The sequence below is a fragment of the Idiotropiscis lumnitzeri genome, chromosome 14, assembly GCF_059441095.1.
Source record: "Idiotropiscis lumnitzeri isolate Australia: NSW breed Sydney's pygmy pipehorse chromosome 14, RoL_Ilum_1.0, whole genome shotgun sequence".
NCBI classification, from domain to species: domain Eukaryota; kingdom Metazoa; phylum Chordata; class Actinopteri; order Syngnathiformes; family Syngnathidae; genus Idiotropiscis; species Idiotropiscis lumnitzeri.
In genome coordinates, this window is record NC_142404.1 from 13,498,851 (window position 1) to 13,526,648 (window position 27,798).

The 27,798-nt window shown below is 40.2% G+C and overlaps 5 protein-coding genes across 10 annotated transcripts in view; 1 reads left to right on the top strand and 4 right to left on the bottom strand.

The window, feature by feature from the left end:
• Positions 1–280: 280 nt before the first annotated feature.
• Positions 281–9,643, bottom strand: LOC148323572 (high-affinity choline transporter 1-like). The gene is made up of 9 exons (XM_088315121.1): positions 8,936–9,643; positions 7,640–7,865; positions 7,447–7,560; positions 6,565–6,720; positions 6,199–6,347; positions 5,952–6,095; positions 5,642–5,795; positions 4,290–4,507; positions 281–4,060 (listed from the first exon to the last, which is right to left on the bottom strand). The coding sequence occupies exons 2-9, from the start codon at positions 7,821–7,823 to the stop codon at positions 3,410–3,412; spliced, it is 1,770 nt and encodes a 589-aa protein (XP_088171247.1). The 5' UTR covers positions 7,824–7,865; positions 8,936–9,643; the 3' UTR covers positions 281–3,409.
• A 147-nt stretch (positions 9,644–9,790) lies between these two features.
• Positions 9,791–13,224, bottom strand: LOC148323573 (claudin-14-like). Of its 2 annotated transcripts, none has more exons than XM_088315123.1 (5): positions 12,989–13,224; positions 12,743–12,873; positions 11,704–11,904; positions 11,349–11,610; positions 9,791–11,254 (listed from the first exon to the last, which is right to left on the bottom strand). In XM_088315123.1, the coding sequence occupies exons 4-5, from the start codon at positions 11,580–11,582 to the stop codon at positions 10,748–10,750; spliced, it is 741 nt and encodes a 246-aa protein (XP_088171249.1). In that variant the 5' UTR covers positions 11,583–11,610; positions 11,704–11,904; positions 12,743–12,873; positions 12,989–13,224; the 3' UTR covers positions 9,791–10,747. The 2 variants fall into 2 exon arrangements, with proteins under 2 accessions (XP_088171249.1, XP_088171248.1); XM_088315122.1 differs by having other exon boundaries at positions 11,704–11,910.
• Positions 13,225–14,010: 786 nt separating this feature from the next.
• On the top strand, positions 14,011–18,141 carry LOC148323574 (F-box only protein 47-like). Its single transcript, XM_088315810.1, has 10 exons — positions 14,011–14,630; positions 14,877–15,038; positions 15,484–15,560; positions 15,642–15,716; positions 15,784–15,895; positions 16,380–16,553; positions 16,617–16,766; positions 16,873–17,015; positions 17,208–17,367; positions 17,445–18,141. The coding sequence occupies exons 1-10, from the start codon at positions 14,471–14,473 to the stop codon at positions 17,543–17,545; spliced, it is 1,314 nt and encodes a 437-aa protein (XP_088171936.1). The 5' UTR covers positions 14,011–14,470; the 3' UTR covers positions 17,546–18,141.
• Positions 17,915–20,981, bottom strand: LOC148323575 (ADP-ribosylation factor-like protein 6). 2 transcript variants are annotated; one of them, XM_088315811.1, is made up of 9 exons: positions 20,359–20,979; positions 20,232–20,282; positions 20,077–20,138; positions 19,923–19,991; positions 19,762–19,856; positions 19,019–19,148; positions 18,692–18,747; positions 18,555–18,567; positions 17,915–18,252 (listed from the first exon to the last, which is right to left on the bottom strand). In XM_088315811.1, exons 1-9 carry the CDS (start codon positions 20,479–20,481, stop codon positions 18,219–18,221), a joined length of 633 nt encoding a protein of 210 aa, XP_088171937.1. In that variant the 5' UTR covers positions 20,482–20,979; the 3' UTR covers positions 17,915–18,218. The 2 variants fall into 2 exon arrangements, with proteins under 2 accessions (XP_088171937.1, XP_088171938.1); XM_088315812.1 differs by lacking the exon at positions 18,555–18,567 and having other exon boundaries at positions 20,359–20,981.
• Positions 20,982–21,568: 587 nt separating this feature from the next.
• LOC148323576 (ephrin type-A receptor 6-like) overlaps positions 21,569–27,798 on the bottom strand; it is a 132,309-nt gene continuing 126,079 nt past the window's right edge. For 3 of the 4 annotated variants that reach the window (XM_088315886.1, XM_088315885.1, XM_088315882.1), the window contains 5 exons: positions 27,314–27,523; positions 26,895–27,047; positions 24,960–25,153; positions 24,457–24,606; positions 21,569–23,626 (listed from right to left, as the gene is read on the bottom strand). In XM_088315886.1, the coding sequence (XP_088172012.1) occupies positions 23,512–23,626; positions 24,457–24,606; positions 24,960–25,153; positions 26,895–27,047; positions 27,314–27,523 (822 nt within the window). In that variant the 3' untranslated portion in view covers positions 21,569–23,511. The remainder of the gene's footprint in view (positions 23,627–24,456; positions 24,607–24,959; positions 25,154–26,894; positions 27,048–27,313; positions 27,524–27,798) is intronic. The other variant, XM_088315884.1, reaches the window with a different exon arrangement.

A 27,798-nucleotide genomic window follows, 5' to 3' on the forward strand; every position in this document is an offset into this window, starting at 1 on the left:
AAAAAAGGTGACGTTTTTTTTTTTTTTCTGTCCGTGACTTCAGTTCAGCATATTATTATTATTGAATGGTCTGTACCATATAGAATAAGTTGATGATTCATAATCAATTCAATAATTACATTCTGGTACTGCTATTTTAGTGACCTCAAAATCCAGTAAAATTTCAAGCTCACTTTGTAAAGGTATTTGTCGACACAATTTAGCAAGTAGAAGCAGTCGGAATCTTTGTACACAGATTCGATGAAATATGTCAAATGTACATACAGTGAAGACATTTTCAGTCTGCAAAATAATTTATTTGACCGACAACATATGATCACAAATTTACATTTATACACAGTGTATGCATAAATAGTCATCTGTAATTTCAATGTCAACAAACTGAATTTTTAATGCATCTTATTTTTTCCGTGTACAGTACACTTAGCACACAAAAAGACCGATCATTGAAGCTTTTCTGAGTCAAAACCTACTTCTTTTCGTTGAGTTTGGCCTTCTCAGGCTTATTAATTGAAGAATATAGTATTTTTAAAATCCCGCAATATTCTCAGAGACTTTTTTTTCCCAATTTGAATCACTCCTAGTGGTGTTGCATCATTTTCATAATTTTCAGAGACATCATGGGATTGTGCGGACAGCACTGCTTCGTATTGGCTGAACTGTACCACGGATGGAAGTGACAACACCTTCCCACTCTGACAGATTTTTTATTTTTTTTTTAACCAAGTGGTGGCGTGTAACCCAGTCTTTGCTGGTTAATTGGGCCCACAATATTCATAGAAGACACCAGCAAAGGACAACACGGGAGACATATACGTAAGCGACGGCAACAACAGGACCAATTTAAAAAAAAATAAATAAATAAAAATAAAATAAAAATAAAAATAATAATAATAATAATAATAATAATAACTTCTTGAGTCTTCTAACAAGAAAACCAATTAAGTTTAACTTAACAAAAAAAACCAACATGTTCCTAAACATTAGCGATGCTTAATAATGGAAAAATAAGTCCAACATGTTATTGTGTGTCCCCGCACCCCCCCCCCCCCGTACAATCAACCTTGATCCAGACATCATTAAACAAGTATCCTGAGGACTAATTGATGGCCTGTTTGGATCAATGATGACAAGTGCTGACAAACAATCCTGCAGGAGAAACAATCTTTTCCTGTCTCAGCTAACCTGCAGTGGCAGACTGGTCGAAGGAAAGCCACGTTGCAGTGACAAACTGTTATATTTCTAATAAGAAGAGTCCGTCTGATACACTTAAATATCTGACTTTATGTCCAATATATCAGTTCCTAACCATGGTGAGGAAGTGACATATTGTTTTAATGTTATCAATAAAATCATCTGTCTGCGATTGCAAAGAGGTTCCGTGCGTCATCCCCACAATTTGACAGTGCTCGATTCTTTCATTTCAGTCTTTTGCTTTTGGGCCTTAATAACCTTTGAAGCTGTTTTCATCCTTCACAAAAAACTCCTTTGTCACTGCGTGCAATTTGAAAGAAAATGTCAGTCTGTCTGTTTCATCCCCAACGCTGGCGGGGGGAGGCTGCAGTATTGCATTACTGCATGATTTTATTGATATTATAATGCTCTGTTCAGCATAGACACAAATGGACGGCAGTATGACGATTTAAGCGTATTCTAAGCCTCCAAAAAGCCCTGAAAAATAAACTAAAAAAACAAATTCAACAGCGAAATATTGCATGTATGTAATGAAGCATAATATTTTATTATGCCTCATTATTTACCAAATAGAGATATTTGGGAGGATTTACAACCGGCGTCAAACAAAGCAATCATACACTAACAAAGGACTGAAATATTTCAAAAACATTTATAATGAAAAATATCACGTACATTATTTGTCATTCACAGAAAAGTTGAACACCAGACATTTATTTGGTGACTAAATGAAATCTCATATCTAACCATCGACTTTGGTTATGAGTTTCTTCATATGAGGTCTGGACGAGGTTTTACTGCAAATGTGATATCTGGTGTTTTAAGAGCAGCGTGAATACAAGGAAAATCCATCAGCTAATATTACATATATCTGTACAACATGGATACCGGTACGAAAAATATTATTGCTCTATTCATAAACTTACTCTATGCAAATGGAACTTAGGACAAGTTGGTATTCTTTACGGTACTGTGCGAAAGTTTTTAAATTTCAGCAATCATTTTGCTGTTGAACACCTTTGCTCGCCGGATTTTGCAGAGAAGTCTGACTCATATTTCTGTATTCAGAAGACTGTTCTATGGAACAAGTCATGTTTTTTGCTTGGGAGTGGTGAGCAAAGGTGCAGAAACAGGAATTTATTTAATTTTTAGTCCAACAATGCCATCAATGGATAGAATCACAAAGAGGCCATGAATCAGAAAGTAGCCAAAATTGTGATGTGCCACTTTTTTTTTCTCCCGATAAAATTTGTAAAACAACACAGAAATGGTGCCTGAGACTTTTGCACAGCACTGTATTTTGGAATGACTCTTGGTAAACAGAACATATAATACGTGTGTCACAAATTTCGCAGGACTGGCGGTACAAAAGATAAAGTCCAAATCCAATCTTGGTTTTCCCCTTCAAAGTAGTTAAACAGACGGACTCCTGAAATGATTTTTCTTCATTAGTTGTCCTTGAACCAGATTTGCGGGTTGATCTTCTCGTTGACATTGAATCGGTAAACTTTAGTGCGAGTTGGAAATATATGCTCTGTGACGCCGGTCCTGGAAGTTTTCTGACACACCATGTCTACACAACACTAGACAAAGACAATTCCTTGGTATGGTATTGACACTATTCTCAATACCCACCTAAATTCTAATCATAAATATATCATAATCTTCCTTTTGATCACATGTAGTGGCACTTAACTATGATTGTAATGAGATATTCCTTTAAAACATAACACGATGCATGACTCAACTGGTCAATAGTCAACTCTCAGGTTTGAGGTAAGGAAAATCCAATCGAAGGAGGCATCTGATATTCCAAAGTCAAGCAAGGATCCGTCATGATTGGTACCCACCACACTAGAAGCTTAAGCTCTTGAGGACAAAACCGACCAATACGTTTTGGTTTGTGGAATATTCTCTGCTACACACAACATGATTACAGACAGCAAAACAACACCTCATCATTAACACCGAAATTAGCCATTTGACCATTAGAATTGAAGACCCAGAAGATTGTTCCAATCTCCAATTGAGGCTCAAGTCTTACCTTTGAAGCAGCCAATCTGGAACGACCAGTCCTGGAAACATTCTTGACTTTGGGAACCTCCTTTAACATTATTAGCATTAAATAAAATACGTAGGATGAAATAGAAGCCATCGCAGAGCTCTACTGCGTTGACTCCTAGCGTGGCAGTCGTGAATGTTCTTGATGTTGTGCCTAGTTTTCATCTTGAAACTCCTCAGGACTTGAGCCTTCATCATTGCTTAGGACCTCTCTGTTGGTGAAGGTCGCGGCGAGGGATGCACCCAATGCTTGTTTGACGGGCGTCATCTCTGAGAGGATGATATTATCGTGGCTCACCAGTGTGGCCTTGTCCATGATCTCCTTGCTGTGTTTGGAGACCACAGCGTCGAAGAAGTCGTACTTATGCGACAGCGTGCCGCTTTCGAATATGTACTTTGTCAGGTAGGAGAATGTCACATTTGCTAAAAAGGAAGCCAGCATGGATGCGGTCTTGAATGGGAATCTCTGCTGGACAAAATACTCTGCATCGCCGGTGAGGTGGTGGATCTTCTCCTGGATCACCCATCCAGGGTAATAGATAAAGGGCGGAAGTTTTAAATAGGGTTCACCTCCGCCAATTCGTAGCAAAAGACCAAAGACGTAGGCGGCCACCGACCCGTAGGTATTTGTTCCTTTGACAAAAAGGACACTAAGAAGTTGAGGAAAGACGATGACATAGACCAGGTCCGAGCTCAGGTACCACAGGCCGTATACTGTTCCTGTTAACAAAGCCATGGCGGTGGCGAGGGCTCCGAAAACGAAGATAGTGAGACGCATCACCCAGACAATTTCTCGATCCGAGGCCTAGAGGATAATTAGAAAAGCATGATCGGAATCTCCATCCATCAAATGCTGGATGAGATATTTGTTTGTCTTTGCTAATCGTTTCGATTGATATACAATGATTTGACTACTCTATCAAACATAATGAATGAGGAAATTAAATAAACGTTAAACTGGAACTGCTATATGAACATTTTACTGATGCAATTGCAAAATGCGCCAATTTGTAACAAACAGGTTGCCGTCTTACCGACTGTCGAAAGGCAAGTTGATAGATGTTCCTGGCAAACATGGAGCTGGCTGAGAGAATGGAAGAATCTGCGGATGACATGACGGCAGCCGACACTGCCCCCAGGCCAAAGAAGGAGATGTAAGGTGGGCAGAGGTGCTGAAGCACAATTGGAAGGATCATGTCGGATTCGTCCTTATCCTTTGGAGGGAGCGACCCATAAGAAGTCTGGTTCCAGTCTAGAGATGAAGATGGAGTAGTCGGTACATCATATATTCTAAATAGACAAATTTGAGGGTCTAATATTAGATTGAGTGTGCTATTGTATCAGGTTCTGTTGGGTTCTGTTCCCACTATTGCTATCTGACTTTCTTCACTTGTCCAGCATGTAACATATTTTCTATGCCATGTTTTCAAAAATGACTTTATTCTCTCGAGGTGTACATTCTCCAAACAAGCAGAGGATGATTAATACTGCAAGTCTATACAGTACATGAAACAGCTTCAGATGGGCCAGATTAATGAGCTCGTCTTCAGATGTAATATTCACTAAATGTACGCGGTCTGATGGCTCGGTGCTAGCCGTGGCCCGATGCTTCTGCTGTTTGTTTACCCTCGAGTCGCAGTAGGCGTCTACATTTACACATCCGATATAAGCTTGGATGCTGTAAACAACCCTACGAGGAATCATTTTCCCTTTGATTAAAATGACCTCTTTTTATGAAGGTTCTTGGATGTTTCAATTGTTTTGTTGAACGCTTTGGACACGTTTATGTTCTTCCTGAAATTGAGAGGGCTTGGTATAAACCAGGAATGGGCAAACTTTTTGATTGGCGGGCCACAATGGATTTGAAAGGGGGGCCGGACCAGGAGCAGATGGATGGAGTGTTTTGGTGACCTCACCTCATCGGAGAAAAAAAAAATACATTTAATTTTTCATGAAAGAGAACAAAAGCATTCCAACAATATATATGTCTTTGAAAAACCACAATATTTAGAAAAGAAAACATTCACAAGGTTTATTCATTTAATTTTTTTCCAAGTACGTCGGGCCAGATTAAAACGTTTAACGGGCCGCATGTGGCCCCCGGGCCTTAGTTTGCCCACACCTGGTATCGACAATCATTTTTAAGATGCAGTGAGCAGGTTGGCTGCAAACAGCAGAAGCACAATTGATCCGGTGAAAAACTAGTTTGCGATCTCAAGAACAGCAACATGAACCTTGAGCTACATCCATACAAGTTCATTCATTTTCCCCAGACACAATCAAAGTGATTTAACTTAAACGCTCATTCCATCCTTTGCGAATCCCTGCGTTTAAATGCCGACAAAGGCAAACTAAAGCCCTCGCAGATATGGGAGTGTGTATTTACCAGTGGATGCCCCGATAGCTCCAATGAGGACGGAGGGAACTGCCATGACCAAACAGCCGAAAGCAGCGAGGAAGGAAAGGACCTGGGCGTAGGTAGCTGAAGAGGCAGAAAGAACCCGTTGAAAATAGACCTGCCAGGGAATCCCCCCCAACATCTAGAAACAGAAATACAATTGGATTGACGTCTTTTCAAGTTTTATCACATGAAGTAACTGCAATTGCTCCCACCTCAAAATAAACATCAAACCAATAAACACTGACAGATTTACTGGTTTGCATGATTGATCTTCCCGAAGACACGTATAACTTACCAGCAAACAGAAATTATCTGCCCACAGCCATTTGTCAGCAGGCTCAATCTTCCCCAGCCAGGGCGACTGGTGGATTGCCTCCTTGGCTGTCACGATGATGTCTGACACGGCAGGATTGGACAACGCAAAGGGAACACTGATCCACTGATGGTCACATGACATAGAATGAAAATATTGCAACAGCTCATTGATAATCAATAATAATAAAAAAAATAATTCTGCCACTTTGTTTGATGGTGAAACTTACCAAACCCACAAAGATGCAGAAGAGTTGAACTACGTCTGTGTAAGCCACCGAGTAGAGTCCTCCCACGAGGGTGTAGAAGATAGCAATCAGGGCTGAGATCACCACTGACATGTTGATGTTTATGTCCACGATCACACTCAGAGTGGCCCCTGTGGGACAATATTGTGAAAAGCAAACTTGTCCTGATCTATTTTTCCAACTTTTATTCAGCCAAGGCATCCCGCATAACAAAAAATGCCACGAAAAAATATGTCTCATTTCACTCACAAATCTACTTATAAGTGGGTATGTTAAAATCACAAGCAATATTCTGTTGCACGGCAGATGTACCTTACGTGATATAGATCGCATGAAGAAACCACCTACCCAAGGCAGATAAAATGGCTGCTGACCAGAAGATTTCGCCCATGACAGCAGGGATGAAAAGCAGACCCCCCATTCGCTTTCCATAGAGTTGTTGGAAAGGATCCAGCATTGTGACATAGCCACGGGACCGCATGGGTTTGGCAAAGAAAAGGCCACCTGGAAGAAATGAGAAAGGATGTCACTACAGATCATTTCGGAATGTGTATTTTATCGGATTTGACAAAACAGTTACGCCTTACTAACTAATGGCCTGGTACAAATGGTAGCCACATGCCTCACTATCAGGCACAACATAGTATTTATATTTTTGATAAACGCCCCTGGTGGCTGGAATATAGCCCACAGCATTGTCAAGGTGCTTCGCATGCCACAACGAGAGGCACTAGCCACGAGCTAGCTTGCGCGTTTTTCTCAGAGCCTTCAGATTCTACCTGGCGGGCATCTATGTTGTGTGAGTCAACGGGCTCTCACAGTTGATAGACAATTGCGATAGCCAATCAGATCACGGGTTGGCTACAGTGAGACTTCTGTGCGAACGTGTGCTGTGATTCGATGATCGCATAAGAGGACAGCGCGGTGCGGAAATTGACTCCAGACAGTCTTACCCGGCAAACGTTTGAAAATCTAAAATATATTCTTGCTTTTTTTAACCCACAATGACCGAAGGAGGGAAAAGTATGGATATGATTGCGGATATACTTGCGAGGCTATTTTCAAAATGGAGAAGCTAGCTCCCGTGAGCTAAGGCCGGCCAACTCCTAGTAGTGCGTAAGTTCGTCTGTATATTATTTCTCCAGCCGTGCTGTCATAAATGATGCCGTTATGAGGGGAATATATTCAAGTCGGACTAAGTAGCACTAGCGTCCCATGTGTAACTCTTACCCAGTACTAGGCTGAGAGCGTAGCCAAAGGGTGCTTGGGCCCAAGCCAAGCCATAGTCGGGCAAGTAGACGTATTCAGCTGTCCCATTGATGTAGCCTCCACCCACCCAAGTAGCTGGAAAAAAAAAAAACAAGACACGGTACATATTAACCACCATTGGTTGTTTCTATGGTAACAAAGTGGGTCTACTCACCGGTCATTGTGAATACACCCACAAACAAGCCAATGTCCCGGCCACCGACCATGATGCTCTCGCTCCGGTCCCCGCCATCACCCACGCCGGAATTCTTATTCTTCCACGCCGCCCAAATGCCCACGAAGAGAATCACCAAATAAAAAACCACAATGGCCACGAGACCCTCGACGTGGATGGTCATCTTGGTCGGTGTCTTCAAGTGCTCATTGAGAATACAACGACACTACGTGGAAAGAAATGGAAGAAAGAAACATGGGTAGGCAGTTCTGAATTCAATCGGTCCAAAGCTAGAGATCATCTTTAATTGTTGTGAAGGACGACTTGGTGAATTTGAGACAATGTCGAACAGGTCTATTAATAAGTAGCATGGAGCGCAAACATGTTCCAAAAGTGCCGTCAAAATAAATGGCCCGTAGTAGAAACGTGAATAATAATTTTCGCAGCAGAAGTGAGCATCAATTCCGCATAATTTTCACAGTCAGAAATGATAACACCCAATGTGAAAAACCAAGCTTTTTATTTATCAGTTATTTGTCAGTGAACAAAAGAGCAATTTTCATACCTTTAGTGACGAGTGACTCTCTTCTGTGGGGGTATTTTACATTATTGGATGCCAAAGAAAATATTTCTAAAAGGAAAGATTTTCCAATATCTATTGGGATGTATTCACTTAATTTGTGCCCTGTGTATATAATTACTAATAACAAAATCTGAGAAATACTAAAATTAATAAAAAGCCTTCTTTCAATATTTTATACAATACAACTTTATTTTTATAGTGCATATTTTTTTACACAATATGATGCACATTATTTACCATCTCTTTTGCCCATTGAAGTGAAAATTAACCCAGCTATATAACACAGTAATTTTCATTTTGCCTTCACATATGAAAAAAAAAAGTTTAACATTATTTGAGCCTCAAAATGAACACACACAAAAAAAGATTTGAACTCTCATTAGCTGCTATATAAAATATATCTTGCCATTCAAATGTAAATCCCTTTGCAGGTACATTAAATATGTATCTTTTAAATCAAAGTCCCTCATAGTTTTCTTTTAATGAGTTAAGTCAAACGTAACTTGGTGTGTCGAATATAAGCGAATAGAAAAGTTAATCTAGAGCTTTGGTTGTGCCGCATCCCAATAACCAGATCCCAGACTTAGATCCTTCTTTTCCCTGACCTCACGATTTCTCAGGGAAGGCTAAACAATATTGATCCACGTTTCAACTCAACATGTCACATAACAGCTCCGGTAGTGGAAAATAATGAATTGAAAACATTATCTCACCTTTTTCTTCGGTGGGATATGACGGAGTTGATAACCACAGCCAAAAACAGGAATAAGAAGGTCCCACAAATTGTATTAAAGAAGAAGCCTGATGGATAGAAGTTATGTTTCACCTTGTAGTGGTGTTGTAAGTCCAAACACAATTATCTTACAGTGTTTTTAAGTCTCCAAACCCCAGGCACATCTGCGGAAAGTGCGTGCGTGTGTGTGTGTGTGTGAGAGAGAGAACGAGATGGTGAGCGAGCCACAGAGTGGAAAAGGTAGGTGGGGGTGGTTTGTCGTGGGTGTGGAGATGAATGGGAGTGGTGGGTTTATTGGATGCTGTCAGGGTGGGTATGTTGTTGGATGAATGTCTTCTAGGGCAGAACCAAAATAGAAACTAATAGAGAGTGGCGTGACGCACAGCCTCTCCTCCAAAGCTTTCCAATATGTGAACATCAAATTGGCAATGGGCGAAATCGTGCTCACTTGGTTACTTTTCAGCCTTCTTTCATAATGGACCGGCCTTGCTCGTTTCAATTATTTCAAAGCACTTGTCGTACTCGTGTTATAAGATGGTTAACTTGAAATGATTTGTGTGTAAATATTGACAATTTGATGGGCCACTTTTTGGGGCATATTTTGTTCTTTTAACCTCTTTTAATAAAACCCATTGAAAGAATTTGTCAGTAATCGGGCAGCTGTGATCGTTGCCTGCCGCTGTGGCGACGCTGATTCAAGACCATCCACCCACAACATCCCCTCTACACTCGTTTGAGACACTAAAAGTCACCTCCTGCTTCAGTGTGTCCTTGCTGTGATGGGTCAAATGCTGAGGTCAAATTTCATGTGTGTGTGTGTGCATGACAAATAAAGTAGATTTTTTTTCCTTTTAATTTGGGACTAGAAACATAAACCGATTACAATGCATACAGGTGATTTTCTGGTCACTCTTATAAGTTTGTTAAACTGGATGAACAATGGACTTTAGAGTGGATTCATTTGTTGAGAATCCCATTTGGGAGGCTGTCAAGGGCTGTTAAAACCGCAGAACTCATCCAGATTTCTGAAGAAATCATAAAAAAAAAGCAGTTGTCACTGGTCGGTCGGGCCTGCTTTCTCCCACCACGACTCAATAAAGACTTGTGCTACATTATTTCTTAAGTGAAGAGTAAAAATACAGGATCATGATGTGTTAAAAAAAGCCTGAATTAATTATAAGCAAAATCTTGAAATAAAATGCCCCACTGTTTAGCGATACTGACTCCTTCATGTAAATTTTCTTGGTGTGACAGCAGTTAGCGACAATGTTATGACAGGTTCCATAATTTAGCTGCTATGCAGCTGACAGCCTGACATTGCACACAGCGAAAGTGTAATTGGGAGCGTTCCTTGAGCAGCTAATGACTGCTTCATGGCAGAACACTACATATGGGTTAAAAAAAAATGTTGCTTAAATAATACAAATGATCTGCATAAAACAAATTAAGATGGATATTGTCCAATGACGTGGTTAAAGAAACCACCTAAACAAATCTTACATGATTTTCTTGATGTGATCTTGTTACAAAGTATTCCTAAAACGGTCACTATTATGCAGTATTCAGTCGCATTGTCTTTCGCATAGTATTCCAATATAAATACTAGACAAAAAAAGTGAACGTTCCAACAGTACAAAACAATTTCTATCTACTGATAAATGTCGCTCCCTAGTGGTACTTTACCCACATTGCAGCGCGATGAGAAAAGTTCACTTGATTGTTTTTGGCCTCCAGTGCTGTGTTTTTCAGTTGCATGAAATGCTTACGTGTGCTGGTGTTAAGCACGCAGATGTTAAACATAATTATTCAGTCTGTAGCCGCTGTTGGAGGCCGAGCAAAGTGAAGGTGCGCGATTGCCCTTGAGAGCCTCTGGAGGATTGTATGGAGGAGCCGGTGGATAGGTGTTACTAATGTAAGGAGGAGGGGATAAAGGCTGACTCCTTTGTCTTTGGGGACGCCTCCGGGACCGCTCACCGCTGCTACTCCAGCACAATACCAGTCCCCCGCACAAACTGAGGCAGGCCGACGCGTAGCCGAGATACACCGCCAGGCCAATCTCATATTTCATACCACTTGGGAGGAAAGGGTCATAGAAATCTGTGATGACATCATGGGTGGTCCAGGATACCGTGGTCAAGCAGAGTAAACCGGCACAGAGAAAACATATCCCTCCGCTCATGACTAGGGGGGACTTGATTAATGAGCCTTGGGCAAAGTAGGTGCACTTCATCCCCATCACAGAAACCACAATTGCCAAGATGGAGGTGACACAGGAGAGCACCATGAGAGCACGAGCAGCCTAATGAAGAGGAGGGAAGACATTTTACGCAACATGATTCTTCTCACCTCTATTCTAATGAGGAATCATACAAGCTGCATTTGCAGTACTGTACCTGCATGTCCTGCGGCAGTGCCAGTAAAGATCGATACAGCTCACACTGATAAATGCCCGTGCTGTGCCATACACACTCCATCCACAGGCCTTTCATGTAGGCGGTGGCCGTGATGATGTTTGAACCGACGTAAGCGGAGCTGCGCCAGTGTGGAAGCAGAGCGGCAGCTAAAGTTCCCACGAACCCGAGCAGGCTCAAGAAGAAACCGAGGAGCTGCACGGCAGTGTTGGCCATGTTTGACTCACTTGTAAAGACTCCCGAGCTGCAAAGTTCCACACGTAGTTTCAAATCCCAAACGGGTGATAATTATCACATCTAAAATACAGAAAAGAAAGCAGTATGGACTACAAAGTACCTTCAACAACAGATGCATTCTTGAGTCCCTCAGGCAGCAGATGTGGTTAATTCTTCCAGTGAAGGGCACTGTCCCCGGTAGTACATTGAATTCCAGCGAGCTTACATTTCTGTCACGGACTCTGAGCTATTCCTCAAGTGTGAAGCGAAGGAGCCGAAACTATTCCGGTGTCAGTCTCCGCTGAGTGGCAGGTGTCTGCATCTGTAACTAATGAGAGCAGTGTTCAGTTTAAAGCTTCTCTCAGGAGGGAACGCTGCGCTGGTCTATTTGCTAACATCCTCTCCGCCCCTCAGGAGAGAAGAAATTAAACATTGACAGAAACCAGCCAAGCTTGGCGTACTGCACTGATATAAACTACTAACTTTGAAAATGCTCACACGATAAAGTTTGTGTTGGAGCATTATGACCTCGGCAATCGACTGACCAATAGTATGATATCGATGTGATATGAGTTCATCGAGAGGGAATTTTTTTTCACAGCAGCTCAACTCTTTTCGTTGAGTTAAGCATTTACCTCTGTCGTCTTTTTCCTGCTACGTGTTTTGAACAAAAGGTCACGGAGAAAAGATCTTGAGAAATGACTTGGCTGTTTCACAACAATGGCAAGCTAAATTTGGCACGTGCCAGCATTTTGTTTGCAATTTCATACACAGATACCACGACCGATATAAACTTCATTGTGCTTAGTTAAAATGACCTAACACATTTTGGGCACTTATTCAACAACCAAAACATCTACAAATTCCAGGATGGTTGAGTTGAGATGAGTTTGTTTTTCTCGGGCGACTTGGGGCAGTTTACACAACAAATAGATAAGAAAATTACAAATAGGCAGGTAGCAATTTAATATTACTTAAAACAATGTTGGATACAATTCATGACCGTACCAATTTGTCTTGCTCAACTGAACTAATATAGAAAAAAAGCTTTCAAGTCTGAACAAACCGGACGTCGACCAACAACTCTGGAAGTTTCACTGCATTTAGTATAACATCACATGACATTAGGCAAATTACGATATGCGGCAGTCAATACACACCTGAACATTCCGCCACACGGGAAAAACGGCTTGAGATATCCATCCATAGTCCAGTCACAGGGGCGCTGCAGGTTCATTTGGCCTCAAAGCAAGCAACGTGTCGCCCTTCAACAAGCGCTTCGACGCAGTGTCTGAAATGAATTTAGTTTTATATTGGCTTGTTGCAAAAGACAACTGTAACTGTTCTGATCAGAGTGGTCAATACGATGCAAACTAATGAACACAAACATGTGTTGCGGTTCATACCCCGAGGTCGGTCCCGCGTAGTCATTAAAAAACAGAAGCTGTTCTCTCGTCTCCTATTAGGAACATCACTGCCCTTTGTAGTCCATCTGCAACCAAAGGAAAAATCCTGCCGGTGAGCAACACATGAATTTTTCCAGCTCCTTCCTGAATACGGTAGACTGTAAAAGGTCAATTCTGAGGCGATGATTCTACACAAAGCGTGCCTGTGGTGTGAAAGACACCATTTAAATGTGGAACACCTAATAGTCTTAGTTCGATGGAATAATCCTGTGATTAGCAGCTGAGCGTAGCTGTTGTGCAATGTGCCTGACAATAACACAATGTATTTGGGTGTCCTGAGCTGCAAATACTTTGTCTTGCGTGACACACATCTTTGTAAATTTGCTGTATAATGAATTCAAGGACACCTCCATTTAGAGATTGTAAATCAGGCGCCAACTTCACATTTGCACACTACTGGGTAAACAGACCAAAATTCACACAATCATTAATACTTCTTGGTCCTTATGTATTATATTGAGTGTGGGAGCCCCGATACTGTAACCGCCCCATCATATTGAATTTCAAGGAAAGATTTTAGAAAGGGGACACTTGAGCCACATTTTTTTAGTACCAGGAGTTGTACAGTTGACAGACTTCACAACTCCATTTCCATTCATCCATCATGTGAACCCTCACGAGGGTCACGGGCGATGTTTATTCCTTCTTATGTGCAATATATTTTCATTTGATCGTTATTCAAGTACAACTTTTTTTCTTTTCCCATACAGGATTTACATAGAGTGATAGGCCAAATGTCCAAACTGCCCCCCCCAAAAGGCTCTTGCGAATAATATAATTTTTTCCCTTTTATTCATTTATTTATATAGTTATGTATATATTTATTTCTTTTTTATTTATTATTTTTTTAAATAAATGACAAAATTAAGCCTACTAAAGTTTTGTACTAGATTATTAAGGTGGTACACGGGAGAGAAAAGTATTGCTTTTTTATGAAATGGAAGTTGGTGTAAAACGATTAGACCCACTAGTCAAAGCAGATTTCTTGTCTCTCTGCTGTAAAATCAATCGAGGCCATAAACTATCATTTCTAATTTTCAGAGGTTTTATTTCTACCAGTAACGGTATTTCGTGAAATCTTTGCGTTATCACCTATAGCGAACGACAATAAATCAAGATATTGAACGTCTCGCGCCACAGCCAATTGACATTCAACTAAAAGCTCTCGTAATGCGGCGTTTCGTAACAAGTACAACAAATTGGTAGGTTTTTGTAAAACATCTTTGGTGTATTCGTGTTACAAGTAAGTGTATAGTTGTGTGATTTAAAAAAAAAAGTGGAAATATATCGCTTCTTTTAAGTACTTTATAATAGGTGATACTGTATAGCTAGCCAACTAGCTAGCAAGCTCAATTACTATATTTATCCACAATTTCCAGCGAATACATATTTGCGTATCAATTTGGCCATTTACAGTCAATAATGGCGAGAGTAAAAGCAAGAAGGTATAGTCGACCGAACCCGTCCAGTTGGACTTACCGTCGAGTACCCGTTCGCACTCGCAGTCAGATGAAAGACAGCAGAAACTTCTTCCAGAAACTTCCACTCGAGGTTTTTCATCTGATTCTGGACAACCTGTCTGGTAAGGTGCAGCTGTCTACTCAAAGTCAAAAGATTTGTCCAAGTTTAAAATTCAAAACTATTTGTAATGTTTGAGAAGGCAACACATGCACTGAGTATGAAATATAGAGAGAAAAGAGTTGCCATAATTATAAATATATTGCTTGTGCCAATCAAAACAGAGTAGTAGAAACATTTTTAATGAATAGAATAAATAGGTTTTGCTTTTCATTCACTAACAAATGTACTTTCTAAAATATTTTTCCAGTGCTGGAGGTGAGTGTGTTCTGCTTAGCGTCCAAGCAGATGAATGGCTATGTGGTGAACTATATGAGCTCCCTGGCATGGAAGAACAAAATGATGCACCAAAACCTTCATAATACCAGTTGCCCAGAACAAGGATGTTTTGGTCAACATTTCAGAGACCTGGGTAAGCAGTTGTGGAGATTTTTATCAATGTATATCAAGATTTTTAAAGTCTATCTTACCTTACACTTCTCCCAAAATGTTAGAAATACTAAGGTGACAGGGTGAACCTAAAATGCATTGGAACCTTAACAGGTAGACCTTATTTAGGTTAATATGGACATATGCAACCGTTGAATGTTTTGTTACTTCCGAAAAAAAAAACATTCAGGATATGCTTGGAAATTTATTGGTCTTTTTACAGACTGGCTCAATTTTGCCATAGCTCCTTGATAAAGAACAGCAAGTTTAGCAAAAAAAAGTACTGAAAGATTAAATATTTGGAGAAATGTAGGAAGGGAAATTAAGTTCACCTATAAAGGTAATACTGCACTTTTGGTTCAGTTGAAACCCAATATCCCGAACTATTTGTAGTGTAGCTATATTTGAGTTACTCTCGTTTTTCTCAGGTGTATTGTTCAAACGATGCACCATGTTACTACCCACAAAGGAGAGGCTGAAATGTATCCTGCACAGGTTTTCACAGGTAAGAGACGGTTAAAAAAACATGGTGAGATATTTGTTATACTGTACAAAATTTTTGTGTGAATTTTTAACATCTTTACAGGTTCCTTGCTTCTTGCGGGACACCTGCTCAGCACTAAACTGCATTGGTTTAGTCAGATATGGAGTTTTTCTGCAGGTGAACACTCAAATGATGGATGGATAGATATAACTGGGAAAAAAATACATGTTGATTTCTTTTACAGGCCATAATTGCAGGGTGGGATGAGTTTGAGTGTCTAAGAGTGTTCCACTTCCTGTGCGAAGTCACCGATTTGCTGCATAAAATTGAGGCAGTCACAACTACTGGGAAACCTGGTATGCGCCTCTGATTAAAATTGTCTCCAAATTTATCAATGGACTCTGAACCTTAAAACATACTTCATAATTATTTCCAAGAGTCGAGTAATTGCTTTCTGAGGTCTGATCCGCTGAGAAGATGAGTGTCGAGTTCATCTTGGAGTCTAAATAACGCTTGAACAAAAAAAAAAAAAAAAAAAAATACAATTTGATTTCGATGCATTTGGTGATTGTTGAAACATTTAGGAGCTTCTTTGCTCCAGAGTTCTTTCAGCAACACTTTCCATTTCACACTTTTTGGATTTTGAATTTTAAATGATTATTTTTTTTGTTTCTATGCTGGCTGTTGATTAACCAACAAAGTCGTTCAACCGCTACATATATAGTTTATAATTATGATTGGTTACCCATTCCAAACGCCCTCCACCTATATCCCGTTACCAAGGCAGTATGTTCGAGAAAAACAGAATGTCACGTGTTGCTTTTCTCTCCATGTCTAAAGGGCTTAATTCAAATAAAGAGCTGGAGATCCGCTACTTCTGCCGCAAGGTTTTGCTGGACTTCTCACCCAATCAGTTGGACTGCCAATTCTGGCTTCTGCAGCTCCTGAAACCTTGGCCCTTGGTTAGCCAAGCACACCTACTCTTAATCCTATATGGGCCACAGCTGGCTGAAGGTAAGGTGCCTCTCATCCAGCCCTTTAAAACAGAAAGCGGGCAGGGCTTCCTCCTCCTTGCAGGCCCCGTCAATTGGCACGATCTCGTGGAACGGGTGCTGCCTCAGGATGCTCTGTGGAACTTGGCCAGGGCCATCCTTTTGCTCTTCAACAAACCCGAACTGAAAGACTGGACTTTGCAAACCACCCTGGCAGTCTTTGAGGAGATAATTGGTAATGCCGTCCATTTTATCTAATAGATCAGCGCCATGAATGAAACGTATATTAGAATCAAACTGGAATAAGCTGATTTGTTTGCTGCTGTGCTCTAAATTTGCAGTTATTCCTCAGCCATGGCACTTGGAGAATGTTGCCCGTCTCATGGTGGTATGTGGCAATAAGTTGTGCTTCACTGTCTTGGCAAGCAGGGCCCAATCTGGACTAATGCGAGACATTGCCAAAGTCATTGTGTACATTATTCTGGTAGGTACTGATGGAATTGTATAATCATTAGTTAAAAAAAGATGACAAGCGTTAGGATACAATTCAACATGATTTTGTCACTGTTCATTGTTTCCAAGCCTTTAAACAATCTCAAAACATCCACAAAAAAAGTCTAAATATGGAAATGATAGCAATCAGTTTCAAATCAAACTTGTTTTTCGCTATTTGTAGGTATGTGAAAAAGATGGCTATGAAATGAATTGGGTGGTGCATCTGGTACAGCAGCTCCACATGGGCTTCAGCACAGACGTCCAAAGGTTCACCTTCATCCGCCATCTCGAGAACATGTTCTCAGACATTATCGCTGAGTTTCTTTACTTGTATGAAGACGGTAGGTCGCGTCAGCCGCGCCTCTCTTTAAAAATGACACCCCATGAAAAATTCATGAACGCTTTTACGTCTTCTTAGGAAATCGTCCTGACAACAGGGAGGTTTTCACGACCACGTGCCTCCTCCTGGATGCCAGTGCTCGATTTCATGCAACATTCCTCCACATTTTGCTTAAATAGGAACGATGCAAAATGAGTTGTTGGGAGATTACTCAAAGAAAAGACTTTTTGTGGAGGTTACATTTCAATGATGAATTTCAAGGCTTTAAGGCCGCATTTCAAAAGTATTTAATATTTATTACAAATGTAGTTATTTAATGATATTTATTTATTTATTCGCATTGCCCCTCGCTGTAGTTGAGCTTGTACTTGCAGTTTGTTGATGTGTTTACTGTTGTATTTGTAGAGATTGTTCATATTGGACTATTGTTTCCACGGTCGGTTGTTTGCCACAGAAATGTGGTCCGAAAGTTTGGAATTCAAAGCTGTACTATTTAATGACTTCTTTCAAGAAAAAAAATAACTAAATAATATATGCACACTTTAAAATACATGACCAGGCTTTTATTTTCACCCATCGTAAAACATATTTAGAAAACAAAAGAAGAAAGTAAAAATGCATGATTAAAAACTTGATGAATACTAAGATGGTAATGAAATTGTTTTGTGCAGGTCAATGTCATTGAAACGATACCAAAGTCCTTTCTAGATGTCAAAAGACAGTATTTGTATTTCATTCTTAGGATAATACTGTAACATGTTCGTGTTTGACATTTAAAAAAAAAAAAAAACTTAAAAATAAATAAATATATAATTCCTGATTCAAGGTTGCGCGTCCTTCTCCATTGGTCTTTCACTCATTCACTTGTTCATTGTTTTGATATGACCTAGTTCAAGGAAAAAAAAAAAAAATCATTTTAAGTAGTTAAAGATCGTCAATCCTATTAAAACGTCCATACACAATTTCTGACAAAACAACAATTCAAATGGCTAGCAGGTAAGGTAAAAGGTAAGGCAATGGCTGAGGCTAAATTGTGCTTGGAAAACATCCCATTATAGTATTTCAGCTTTCTTTTTTTTTTTTATCGTGGAGATCCTCAGACATTACGTTACTGAGACAGCACACAACACAAAACTGCTACAACCATCACTTGCATATCAACATGCAGAATTATAATAATGTACTTACTGTGCAATTTGCTCTATGGGTATGAAAAAAATAAGTTTAAATAAGGATCGCTGTCTGGCTGCAGAGGGCATTATTCATTGAAATGATCTGACGTCCGTTTATTTCACAACACTATGACAGTAAGAAAGACGCGTTACCTTGGAGCCAGTCCATCCCCTCCTGCAGGCCTTCTCCCTCGACGGCATTGCTCGCACTGAGGGACGAAAAAGAGCAGGTTGAGGATTTAATCGCCTCATAGAGCACGTTAACTTTCACAACTCGAACATTTAAATCTGCCGAGCTCTTCATCCATCTGCCCAATGAGTAAACAAGGTGGCAAACATGTAGAAACGAGTCACTCAGGTTCAAGTCTACGTTGCTCTTACTGCCAATTTCTATTGAATCAAATTGCCCAGTTCAAGGATATTTGTTTTACAAACGTGAAGCTAATATGCAGAAGTAGAGTTAGATATGTGAAGAATTACCAGATGTGCCACGGTTTGTCTTTGATGTTCTCCAAGCGCAACATCTGGGAGACCTTCACCGACGACATGGCGTCACGTAGATCCATCTTGTTCGCAAAAAACAACACGGGCAGCTTTTTGCGGCAAATATCTATAACAGTTGAAAAGGGTTCAATCTTCAGCAAAGACAAAAGCTAAAATAAGATCTGGCCACCGGGCCTTGAGTTTGACTTGTTTTTACAATTTGACATACCATTATTGAAGCTAGATAACAGTCCGTTGACAGCACAGAGTGCGCGACGAACCAAATCATTCGATTTCCTCTGTTACTGTCAATGTGGTATTGCATGGACTCGTGAGTCGTCATCATGCTGAAAATCTGTTGAGTGCCTTTAGTGAATATTAGGGAGTTGGGATTCAGGTGTCCTCCCGTATTTTATAATGAATTATTTGTTTTGTCAATGCATGTGCAGTTCTGCAACCTGGAGGTGGTAAATTGTAATTGCTGTTAGTAGTAAAAGAGGCTGTACTCCTAAATCAGGGTGAAGTAAAATAATTGCATAGTATGTTCTGTAGTCTGATTACTTGGTCTCATTAGAGATGTGAGGGCGCCTTCTAATGGTACGCAAAAGACTCACTGAAATAAATGTCCAGCGGTGCGTGTTCATTTATTATTATTTTTTTTAATCCAGTAGAATTTGTTCAACACAGTTCAGTTGTATTTAACTTTAAGGAACATTACATTTTTATTTGTAGCATCATACCTCCATGGCTGAGAAGAGTATCAAGTTCTTCTTTGGCAACAACCATTCTCAATTTGTCGCTGCTGTCGATGACAAAAATGATGGCGTGGCTTTCTCTGAGTAGGAAACAAGGGTCGATTTTAGAGAAACATTGTAAGAAATTTCCAATGCTGTTCGCATACTTATAGTAGTGCTCCCACAAGTTTCTGTATCGGCTTTGGCCAGACATGTCGAATACTGTGAAGGAAAGGCTGCTTATGCAGAGAAGAATAAAAAAAAATTATGCGAGTTTAAAATAGGAATTCTTATACATCGACAATACCCGAGGGACTCTACCTCGAACTCTTGAACTTTTCAATGTTGAACCCAATTGTTGGGACTATTTCTTGTCCTGGTGTCTGTTTGCGCCCAATCACACACGCACAAAACAGACAAGTAATGCCAAATATGTCAACATGGAAATGTTGTATTCCAAGTGTGATAGGCTTTACCTGACTAACATGTTTCCACTCCTCCGAGAATGGGCCTAAGCAATTGGAATGCTGGAAACAAGCAATCAATCAACAGCTGACTTTTGCCGCTGCCGTTAGTTCCAAAAGGTTCGGATCAGTAACTTACATTCGCTGGTTTCAACTGGTTGATGATGGTGGTTTTGCCGCTGTTGTCCAGTCCCAAACATAAAACATTGACTTCCTTCTTCCTCAGGCCCAGCCACGCTGACAGTTTATCCAGCAGCCCCATTAATCCCGATTGATGCTCCACTTGTGAAATATACTACGCATCACCCCGTTAATTGTCTGCTTACTGGAAAATTAAAAGTCACAACCTGAGGCAAACAAGTATGTTCGCTGTATTTGGAGTGAATACTACAACAAGTTGCGATGCCGCTGCTTGTGCATCCCAGCTTGCAACTGCTAATCCTATTAGGACGAATTAAGATCTGCAAACCACTCGGTGACCTGATCATGGTCCTTCCAAGGCTTTTCTTCCTGATGAATTTGATTCGTTAGTGTAATGCGGTGGTCTGCCTGACAACAGAAACAAAAACAACAACAACAACAACAGATGCTGAAGCTGCTCTTTAGTCTGTTTTGCGCTCTTTCAAAACCTGTGTTCACCCCGCGGTGTTCTTGACAGTCCCGATTCGTTCATCTGAAAAGAATGGTAGCGCAAAACCAAGGTTAGGGTTTATATTGAAGGAATTTAACTTTTCAGCAGATCAACACTACAGCTGATCAGTGGTGCAACAGCGCCACCTCTTGGCCGATCAACTCTTGGCGATTTATTTTATCAGGAAAATTCATAAAATTGCAAGACTTGTGACAAGAAGTCTTTGGCCACCATTGCTTTCGTAGTGCTGTAATGACCGGACTGTACGGAAGTTCGATTGCCACTCAATAGATTGAACATCAAAGCTAATGCATAGTTTGGGATTTTATTGTTGTTGTTTTTTATTCCATTTTTACTTTTGTTGTTTAATTACAGGTAGTTTTAATTAGTTTTTAAAGCATTATTTTATTTTTATTAATTTTATTCATTTATCTAAAAAAAAGTTTAGTGTAGTTTTTATTAGCTTTAGTATTAGTTTTAGTTTTGGAAATATATGCAGTATTTGTCAAGCGCAAGAAAAAGAAGTTCAGATAACTTTTTTTTGTCATAAAATTCTAAAGGCTGAATTTAATGTGAGGGGAAAAACACCCTCACTGTATTTCAGTCCATCTGAGAAATTCCATTGGTTCAATTTTACACTAATTTATTGACATAAAATTGAGTCATGTTCAACCTGTTTTCATTTACCTGAAAAAATAAATAAATAAAACAGCGAACCTGCAGAGCTTTTCAGATTTATTTTGCAAATAAATATCCGCAGTTAACTGCCTCTTACAGTGTGCAAGATCTACAACATCTCTTTGGAAATTATAAAAAAATAAAATACAAGAATTGTAATCATTAGTATACTTGTACTTTGTACAAAAGAACGTTCTAACATTGCTCAGCAGTAGAACATGCTTAACAAACAGCATCTGATATTCTCCATTGACTGTAGACGGGGTTTGTGCTAGTGAAAGTGCATGTAATGTACAGTAGATTCTGCGGTGTGTGTGTGTGTGTGTGCAACTTCCTTAGACCTGATGGCTGGAGGCGTACCACAGAATGGAGCCAGTTTATTTTTCACTCTTATGGATATGGTGTATAACGTCATTATATGGGATAGTGTAGGTCCTTTAATTGCACTGAAAGAAATAGACTAACGTGTGAACAGACTGTAAGGCATACATGTGTGCGCATGTTACTGTTTTAAATTAAGATGCTGCTGTTTATGCTCGTGCTCACTCTGCTAACCAAGCCATAAGTATGAAAAGCCGCCAGTCTCGCTGACGTCCGTGGTCCCACCAAGAAGGCTTATTCGTATTTAATATTTCGATTCTATACCGCCGTCTGCTTACCATTGTTTTTCCCGAATGAAGATAAATAATTTCAATGGCAAACATCCGACGACATGACATCAACTACTGTAGATCCAAATGTTTTCATTTCAGGCTACTCTTATGTACACTTGATTCCTATACTGCCACAAATTCCACAACCTTTACATGATCACAAGGTAAGCACACCGCGGCCGAGCAGAACGACTGGAAAAACGCAGCCAGCGGCTTGGCACTGAACATGCACCGTTTGTTCTGACCGGATTTGCCATTAATCACGTGTGTTTAAATGAATAATACCTTTAACGAAAAGTATTTGTCATAATCCTGAAGAATCATAAACATCTATGTTATATATATATATTTGTTTATATGAAATAATATACTTTATTTATGAGTTATGTGAACATTCATATGTTAAGACAGCGGTGATTGTTTTTCTGCCGGGCAACTCTTAAAAATCCGCATTTTAAATCATTTAGACTTAATTCTTCGTATATTTTTTTTTTTTTCATGAAGGCAAACAATCGAGTTTAGCGAGGTCCAAATGTGGCACTAAAAACACGGACGGTTTGAAGGCTCCACCTAAATCTCCCATTGCACAATTCTTCATCTCTTTGGGAGACACTGAGGTGACGGCATGATTATTGCTGATCCGACATAAATCAATACAATTTGAAAAAAGATTCAGATTCTCTCGGGCTTTGACATATAGATCTGCACATACTGTATATCGATATAAGGTCATGATAATAATTACTGAATAGTTGCCTCTACACTTTAACATTCAATAAATCTCCTCCACTTGCTTCTCACCACTTCCTTCAAGTATTAGTGAACCGGACTCTCCGGGGAGAGAGAGAGAGAGAGAGAGAGAGAGTCAAGTAATGCACACACCTTCATGATAAATGATCATATTACAAAATGAAAAGTAGTGAGGGTTTTTTTTCCCCCCAAGAAAAGAAAAATCCAAAGATTTAGTAGATTATGTCTGTAAATCTATATATCTACGATAATTTACCTCCACACCGAAAATACCGCAGCTGTAACAAGGCATTACATTCCCCTAAGTGAGTGCCTGGGCCAGACTGTAAAGTCTTTATGGGCGGTCTAAAAATAGTCTGGCCAGACCAGGTATCCCGGGTAAGGGGTGTGTAGTAGAAAAAAAGAGTTTGTAACTGCAAGCCTGGGAAGCGCTCTGTCCTGTCCGATGATGTCCTTCGTATAGACCGACTAACGGGATTAAACTCAGGCGCCAGTTTGTGAAGCGTCTCTCACACAGTCTACACTTGGCTGACATCGGCTCCATCAATGCGTCCATCCCGGGCCATGTGAGAGGGCGACCTCATACGTGGAAGCCTTTCTCCTGTTCGTGCAGTAGTTGGAGGTGGAGGCTCTGAATGCTGCTGATGATCCTTCGTTGGTGGCCGATCAGATCCACCCCGATACGCCTCACATCTCTGGGTGAGGAGGGGACAACTAATAAGAGGCATGGTGCTATTTTTATAGATGGCGCAAATGCATTGTTGTGCAAATGTCGGCGGATGCTGATTTTCCTAACAGTCTAAGGCCAATTTGGCATACTCGTCTTTGCCAAACTGGGAAGAACAATTAGCAGAAGTGTAGTCACGGACATACACTCGGCGAAAGGACAATTTGGTGGCATAAAATCCATTTAAATCTTTCGCTTTTGTAGACAGCAGGCCTAACGCGACTAAAAGTAAAATCGCAAAATAATTGTTTTTGTCAATTTGTTATTATTGGAAAAATCTGTCCAGTCACCATTTTGGAGTTTGCGTCAGATAAAGAAAATATGGCCGTGCATTGCTGTTGACAAAGTGTTATTTAGCTTCAAAAACTCTACAAGTACCCCAAAGGAAAAAACTAAAACGTGGATCGCAGCGTATTCAGGCTGACAATATTAGCCGTTAAGTATGTCATGAACAACAGAGACTTCAAAAACATATTCATGTTAAGTGAAGTTTAGAAAGACTAAAAAAAAAAAATACTTCTCCGATTAAGTCAAAGAAAGCTTGTCATTAAATGGTTAAAATTGACAAAATGTTAAAAATGTACTTCCAATTAAGTATTGGCAACCTTGGTTGTCAGTTTTATGCTCGGCAGGGTTGACTAATCAAAATAACGTGTTAACTAACTTAGTTAATTTGATTACTTATTAATCAGTAACGTATCCAAGTAAATTTTTCTAGTTGACTGTAGTGAAACTGGTTATTACACAGCCAGCAATTCCTGTTTGGTTTGTGATGCCTCGTGTCATTTTGGTACTCACTCGATGCTCATCGTCGCTACACAATCCAGTGTGTTGTAGCCCGCCGCCATGAAGTTGCTTTTGTACTGACTCATTTTGATGGAGTCCAGCCAGTCTCCGATAGAGATGAACAGTGGGTAGTCCATTTCCTCCACGGGAGACTCCGGTAGACTGACATAATCAGAAACGCAGTACGATCAGATACCGGCAGCCTTTTTTTTATCAGCATCTTGGATTTGAAACGTAATTAATTTCCCAGCATGACAGATTTCACCGCTCAGAAAAGTACTCTGGGAAATTCCTAGTAGAATTCTTAAAATCATATTTTCATCATGGTCCATCCACAAATAGCAGGTGTCCTTCGCTAATCTACGAGGTAAAATCTCAACTCATGTGTCAAGCTAATTACTCGATTCAAAGGTTTGTCAAACAACTGCTCTCCAGCTGTACGTCATTTGTCAATTGTACACAAGCAACATTTTCGAAAGGTGCCCTACGAAGCCATTTTCCCCGAGACGACCTACCTCTGAATATCCTCTACCAGCGGCAATAAACTGCTGGGATTGCGGATGAGTTTATCCAAGAAGGAAACGACGTCTGCAAATCTGGGCCGATGACTTCTTTCTGTCTGCCAGCAGTGAAGCATCAGTTGGTGGAGGGCCACGGGGCAGCCCATTGGTGCTGGAAGCCGGTAGCCCTCCTCGATAGATAGAATTACCTGGACACAGACAAGGATTATAATAGGTCAGTATCATACGGCATTTAGACGGTGTTCTCAATAAGGGAAATAACACAGTATCCTACAAAAACACAACATATTTAAATAGAATGTAAAAGATTAAACAGATTGCGCAACACGATTCATTCACCGTGGCCCCTTCTGGAGTGCATCGCTTGGCCACCAGGGGTCAGTATACTGCAATAGTAATCGTCTCAGCCTTTCTCATTATCTCTTAGCGTTTAGCTAACTGATTTTATGGCATGGTTCTTTTTAAAGTCACGTGTAATTCTCTTTGTTTTATAAGTAGTCTAACAGCAAAATTCAACTGAGAGCTGTTTGAAGCCTTTTCTTAAGAAATGCTGAGTCGTGATGGTAAAATGAAGCCTTGTTGAATTTTGTCTGTTCAACATGGGACTGAAAGCACACTGACTTGCTATTTCTTAAACCTCTTTCTTTAAACCATCTTGAGGAGGCAAAACAAATACAAGTGGTTCATGAAGCATCTTGAAGCTTCATTTTCCCATTATTACTGTTCACTATCTGATTGTTTGGAACACTATTGATTCCCTTTTGCGTCATGATATTTGTAAAAATATTGTTCCCACGGCATTTGCAACATGTTCAATGCTATATAAAAATGTTGAAAGCGATAAAGAACTGCTTGCTCCTCAGTTGATACCACTTTGACTGGAACAAAAAAAAAAAAAAGTGTCAATTGTAACCAATAAAGCACAAAAGATCCGTGGGGTTCTCGTCAGGAAACAGCGGCAAATCCAAAATGATAGCATGAACATCGACGTGCCTATTCAGTGGACGTTCAGTTGCTGTGTACAAGACGAGCTTTGGTCAGCGCCTGACCCGAAGGAGATGGACAAGTTGACGCTGCAAAACTGCGGGCTGCACTTTGAAGCGCTTCTCAAACAACACAAATCCTCACTGAATCCCACGGCGAGTAAGGCGGCTGTGCCCTTCCATGTGTATACTGTAAGTGCACGTATGTGTGTGAGACAGAGACTAAAAGGATTACGTGTGCAGCTTTCACATTCATCTGAGTGAGTGATGGATGTGCTTGCGAGGCCCTCCCAATCCCTCACCACAGCTCCCGGATCAGCGGGTCACTCAGGCACACTGAAGCCACAACTTGAAACTTCCCCTCAACTGGATCAAAGTCCGATAAATCTTTGACCTTTACACTCGCTCTTCGGCTAACCCTGTCACGATCGACGCTTGCATTGTTCCATTTTCGCCTCCCACCTTCCTCTCGCTGTGCCAACAATATTAATGAGACAGAACTAATGGAAAATTTGGACAAAATTGGTCTCTGAAGTCACTGCCGTCAAGTGAAGTGTCAGGATATATTAAAACTTCCATCCATTCATTTTCTAGAAGTGGGGGTGTGAAACCCATTTTCATCGCTTGCCGTTGTTATGATTGCCCCAGAACAGCCGAGCCCACCGGGAAGTCGCCAGAGAGTCCAGATTACCACTCCGGACCTGCTAATGGACCACCCGTATCTTTAACTTATATTAAGTCATTTTTTTTAATCTTTACAACAGTTCATAATGTTAAGTTTAAGGTTATTTAAAATTATTCCACCCTACATTTTCTGTGGCTAATGTTTTACTTAGTAGGCGACACAATGGGTACATTTGCTAAAACTGTGAAGCAAATGCACAATCATTTTTTTTTAACTACCGGTATATGAAAAGAACAATTTCACTCCATAAACAGTACTCACGTCCTGATTAGACATTTCCCAATATGGCCGCTCCCCATAGGACATCACTTCCCACATAACAATGCCATAACTCCACGCATCACTGGCTGAGGAGAATTTTCGGTATGAAATGGCTTCTGGTGCAGTCCATCGGATTGGGATTTTTCCACCCTGCTGACACAAATATGAATGAATGAACATGCAAATTAATTCACTAGCACATATAGTATGTGATAACAACAGTATTAAAATATGCTTTTAAGGCGGAGTTTTTTCATAAAAAACATTTTTTCACAGGAACAACTGGAAAAACTATCAGCACTATGTAAAGAAAAAAAAAAAAAAAAAAAAAAGCCAAAAGCCACAAACTCATCTCAGTTGTATAATTAAGGAATTATCGCGATTTTTCAAATGAATAGTTTCATAGATTTTTGTTGTACCGTGGTCGTGTACGCAGCTTCAGGATCGTCCTCCAGGATCCGGGACAAACCGAAGTCTGACACTTTACACACCAGGTTACTGTTGACCAGGATGTTTCGAGCTGCCAGGTCTCGATGAACGTAGCCCATGTCGGACAGATACATCATTCCCGAGGCGATGCCACGCAGCATGCCGACCAGCTGAATGACAGTGAAGTGACCATCGTGTTGCTGACAGAAAAAGGAGTGAACACACAGAAATGAATGGGGGGTAAAAAAAAAAAAAGAGAAAAGAGAATCGACTCGAAGAAATAAAACATAGCAAAAGCATGGCTGGTAATAGATTCTTTAACTTGTAACTTAATGACAATAGCAATTTTGGCTTAAAATAAAAAAGGGACATTTTGGAGCATGGGGGACAATTCCATTGTGATCAAAAAGGAAAATATTTCTTGCATTTGCATCAGCATTTAATACATCGATGGATTATTGCTCAGCATACAGTA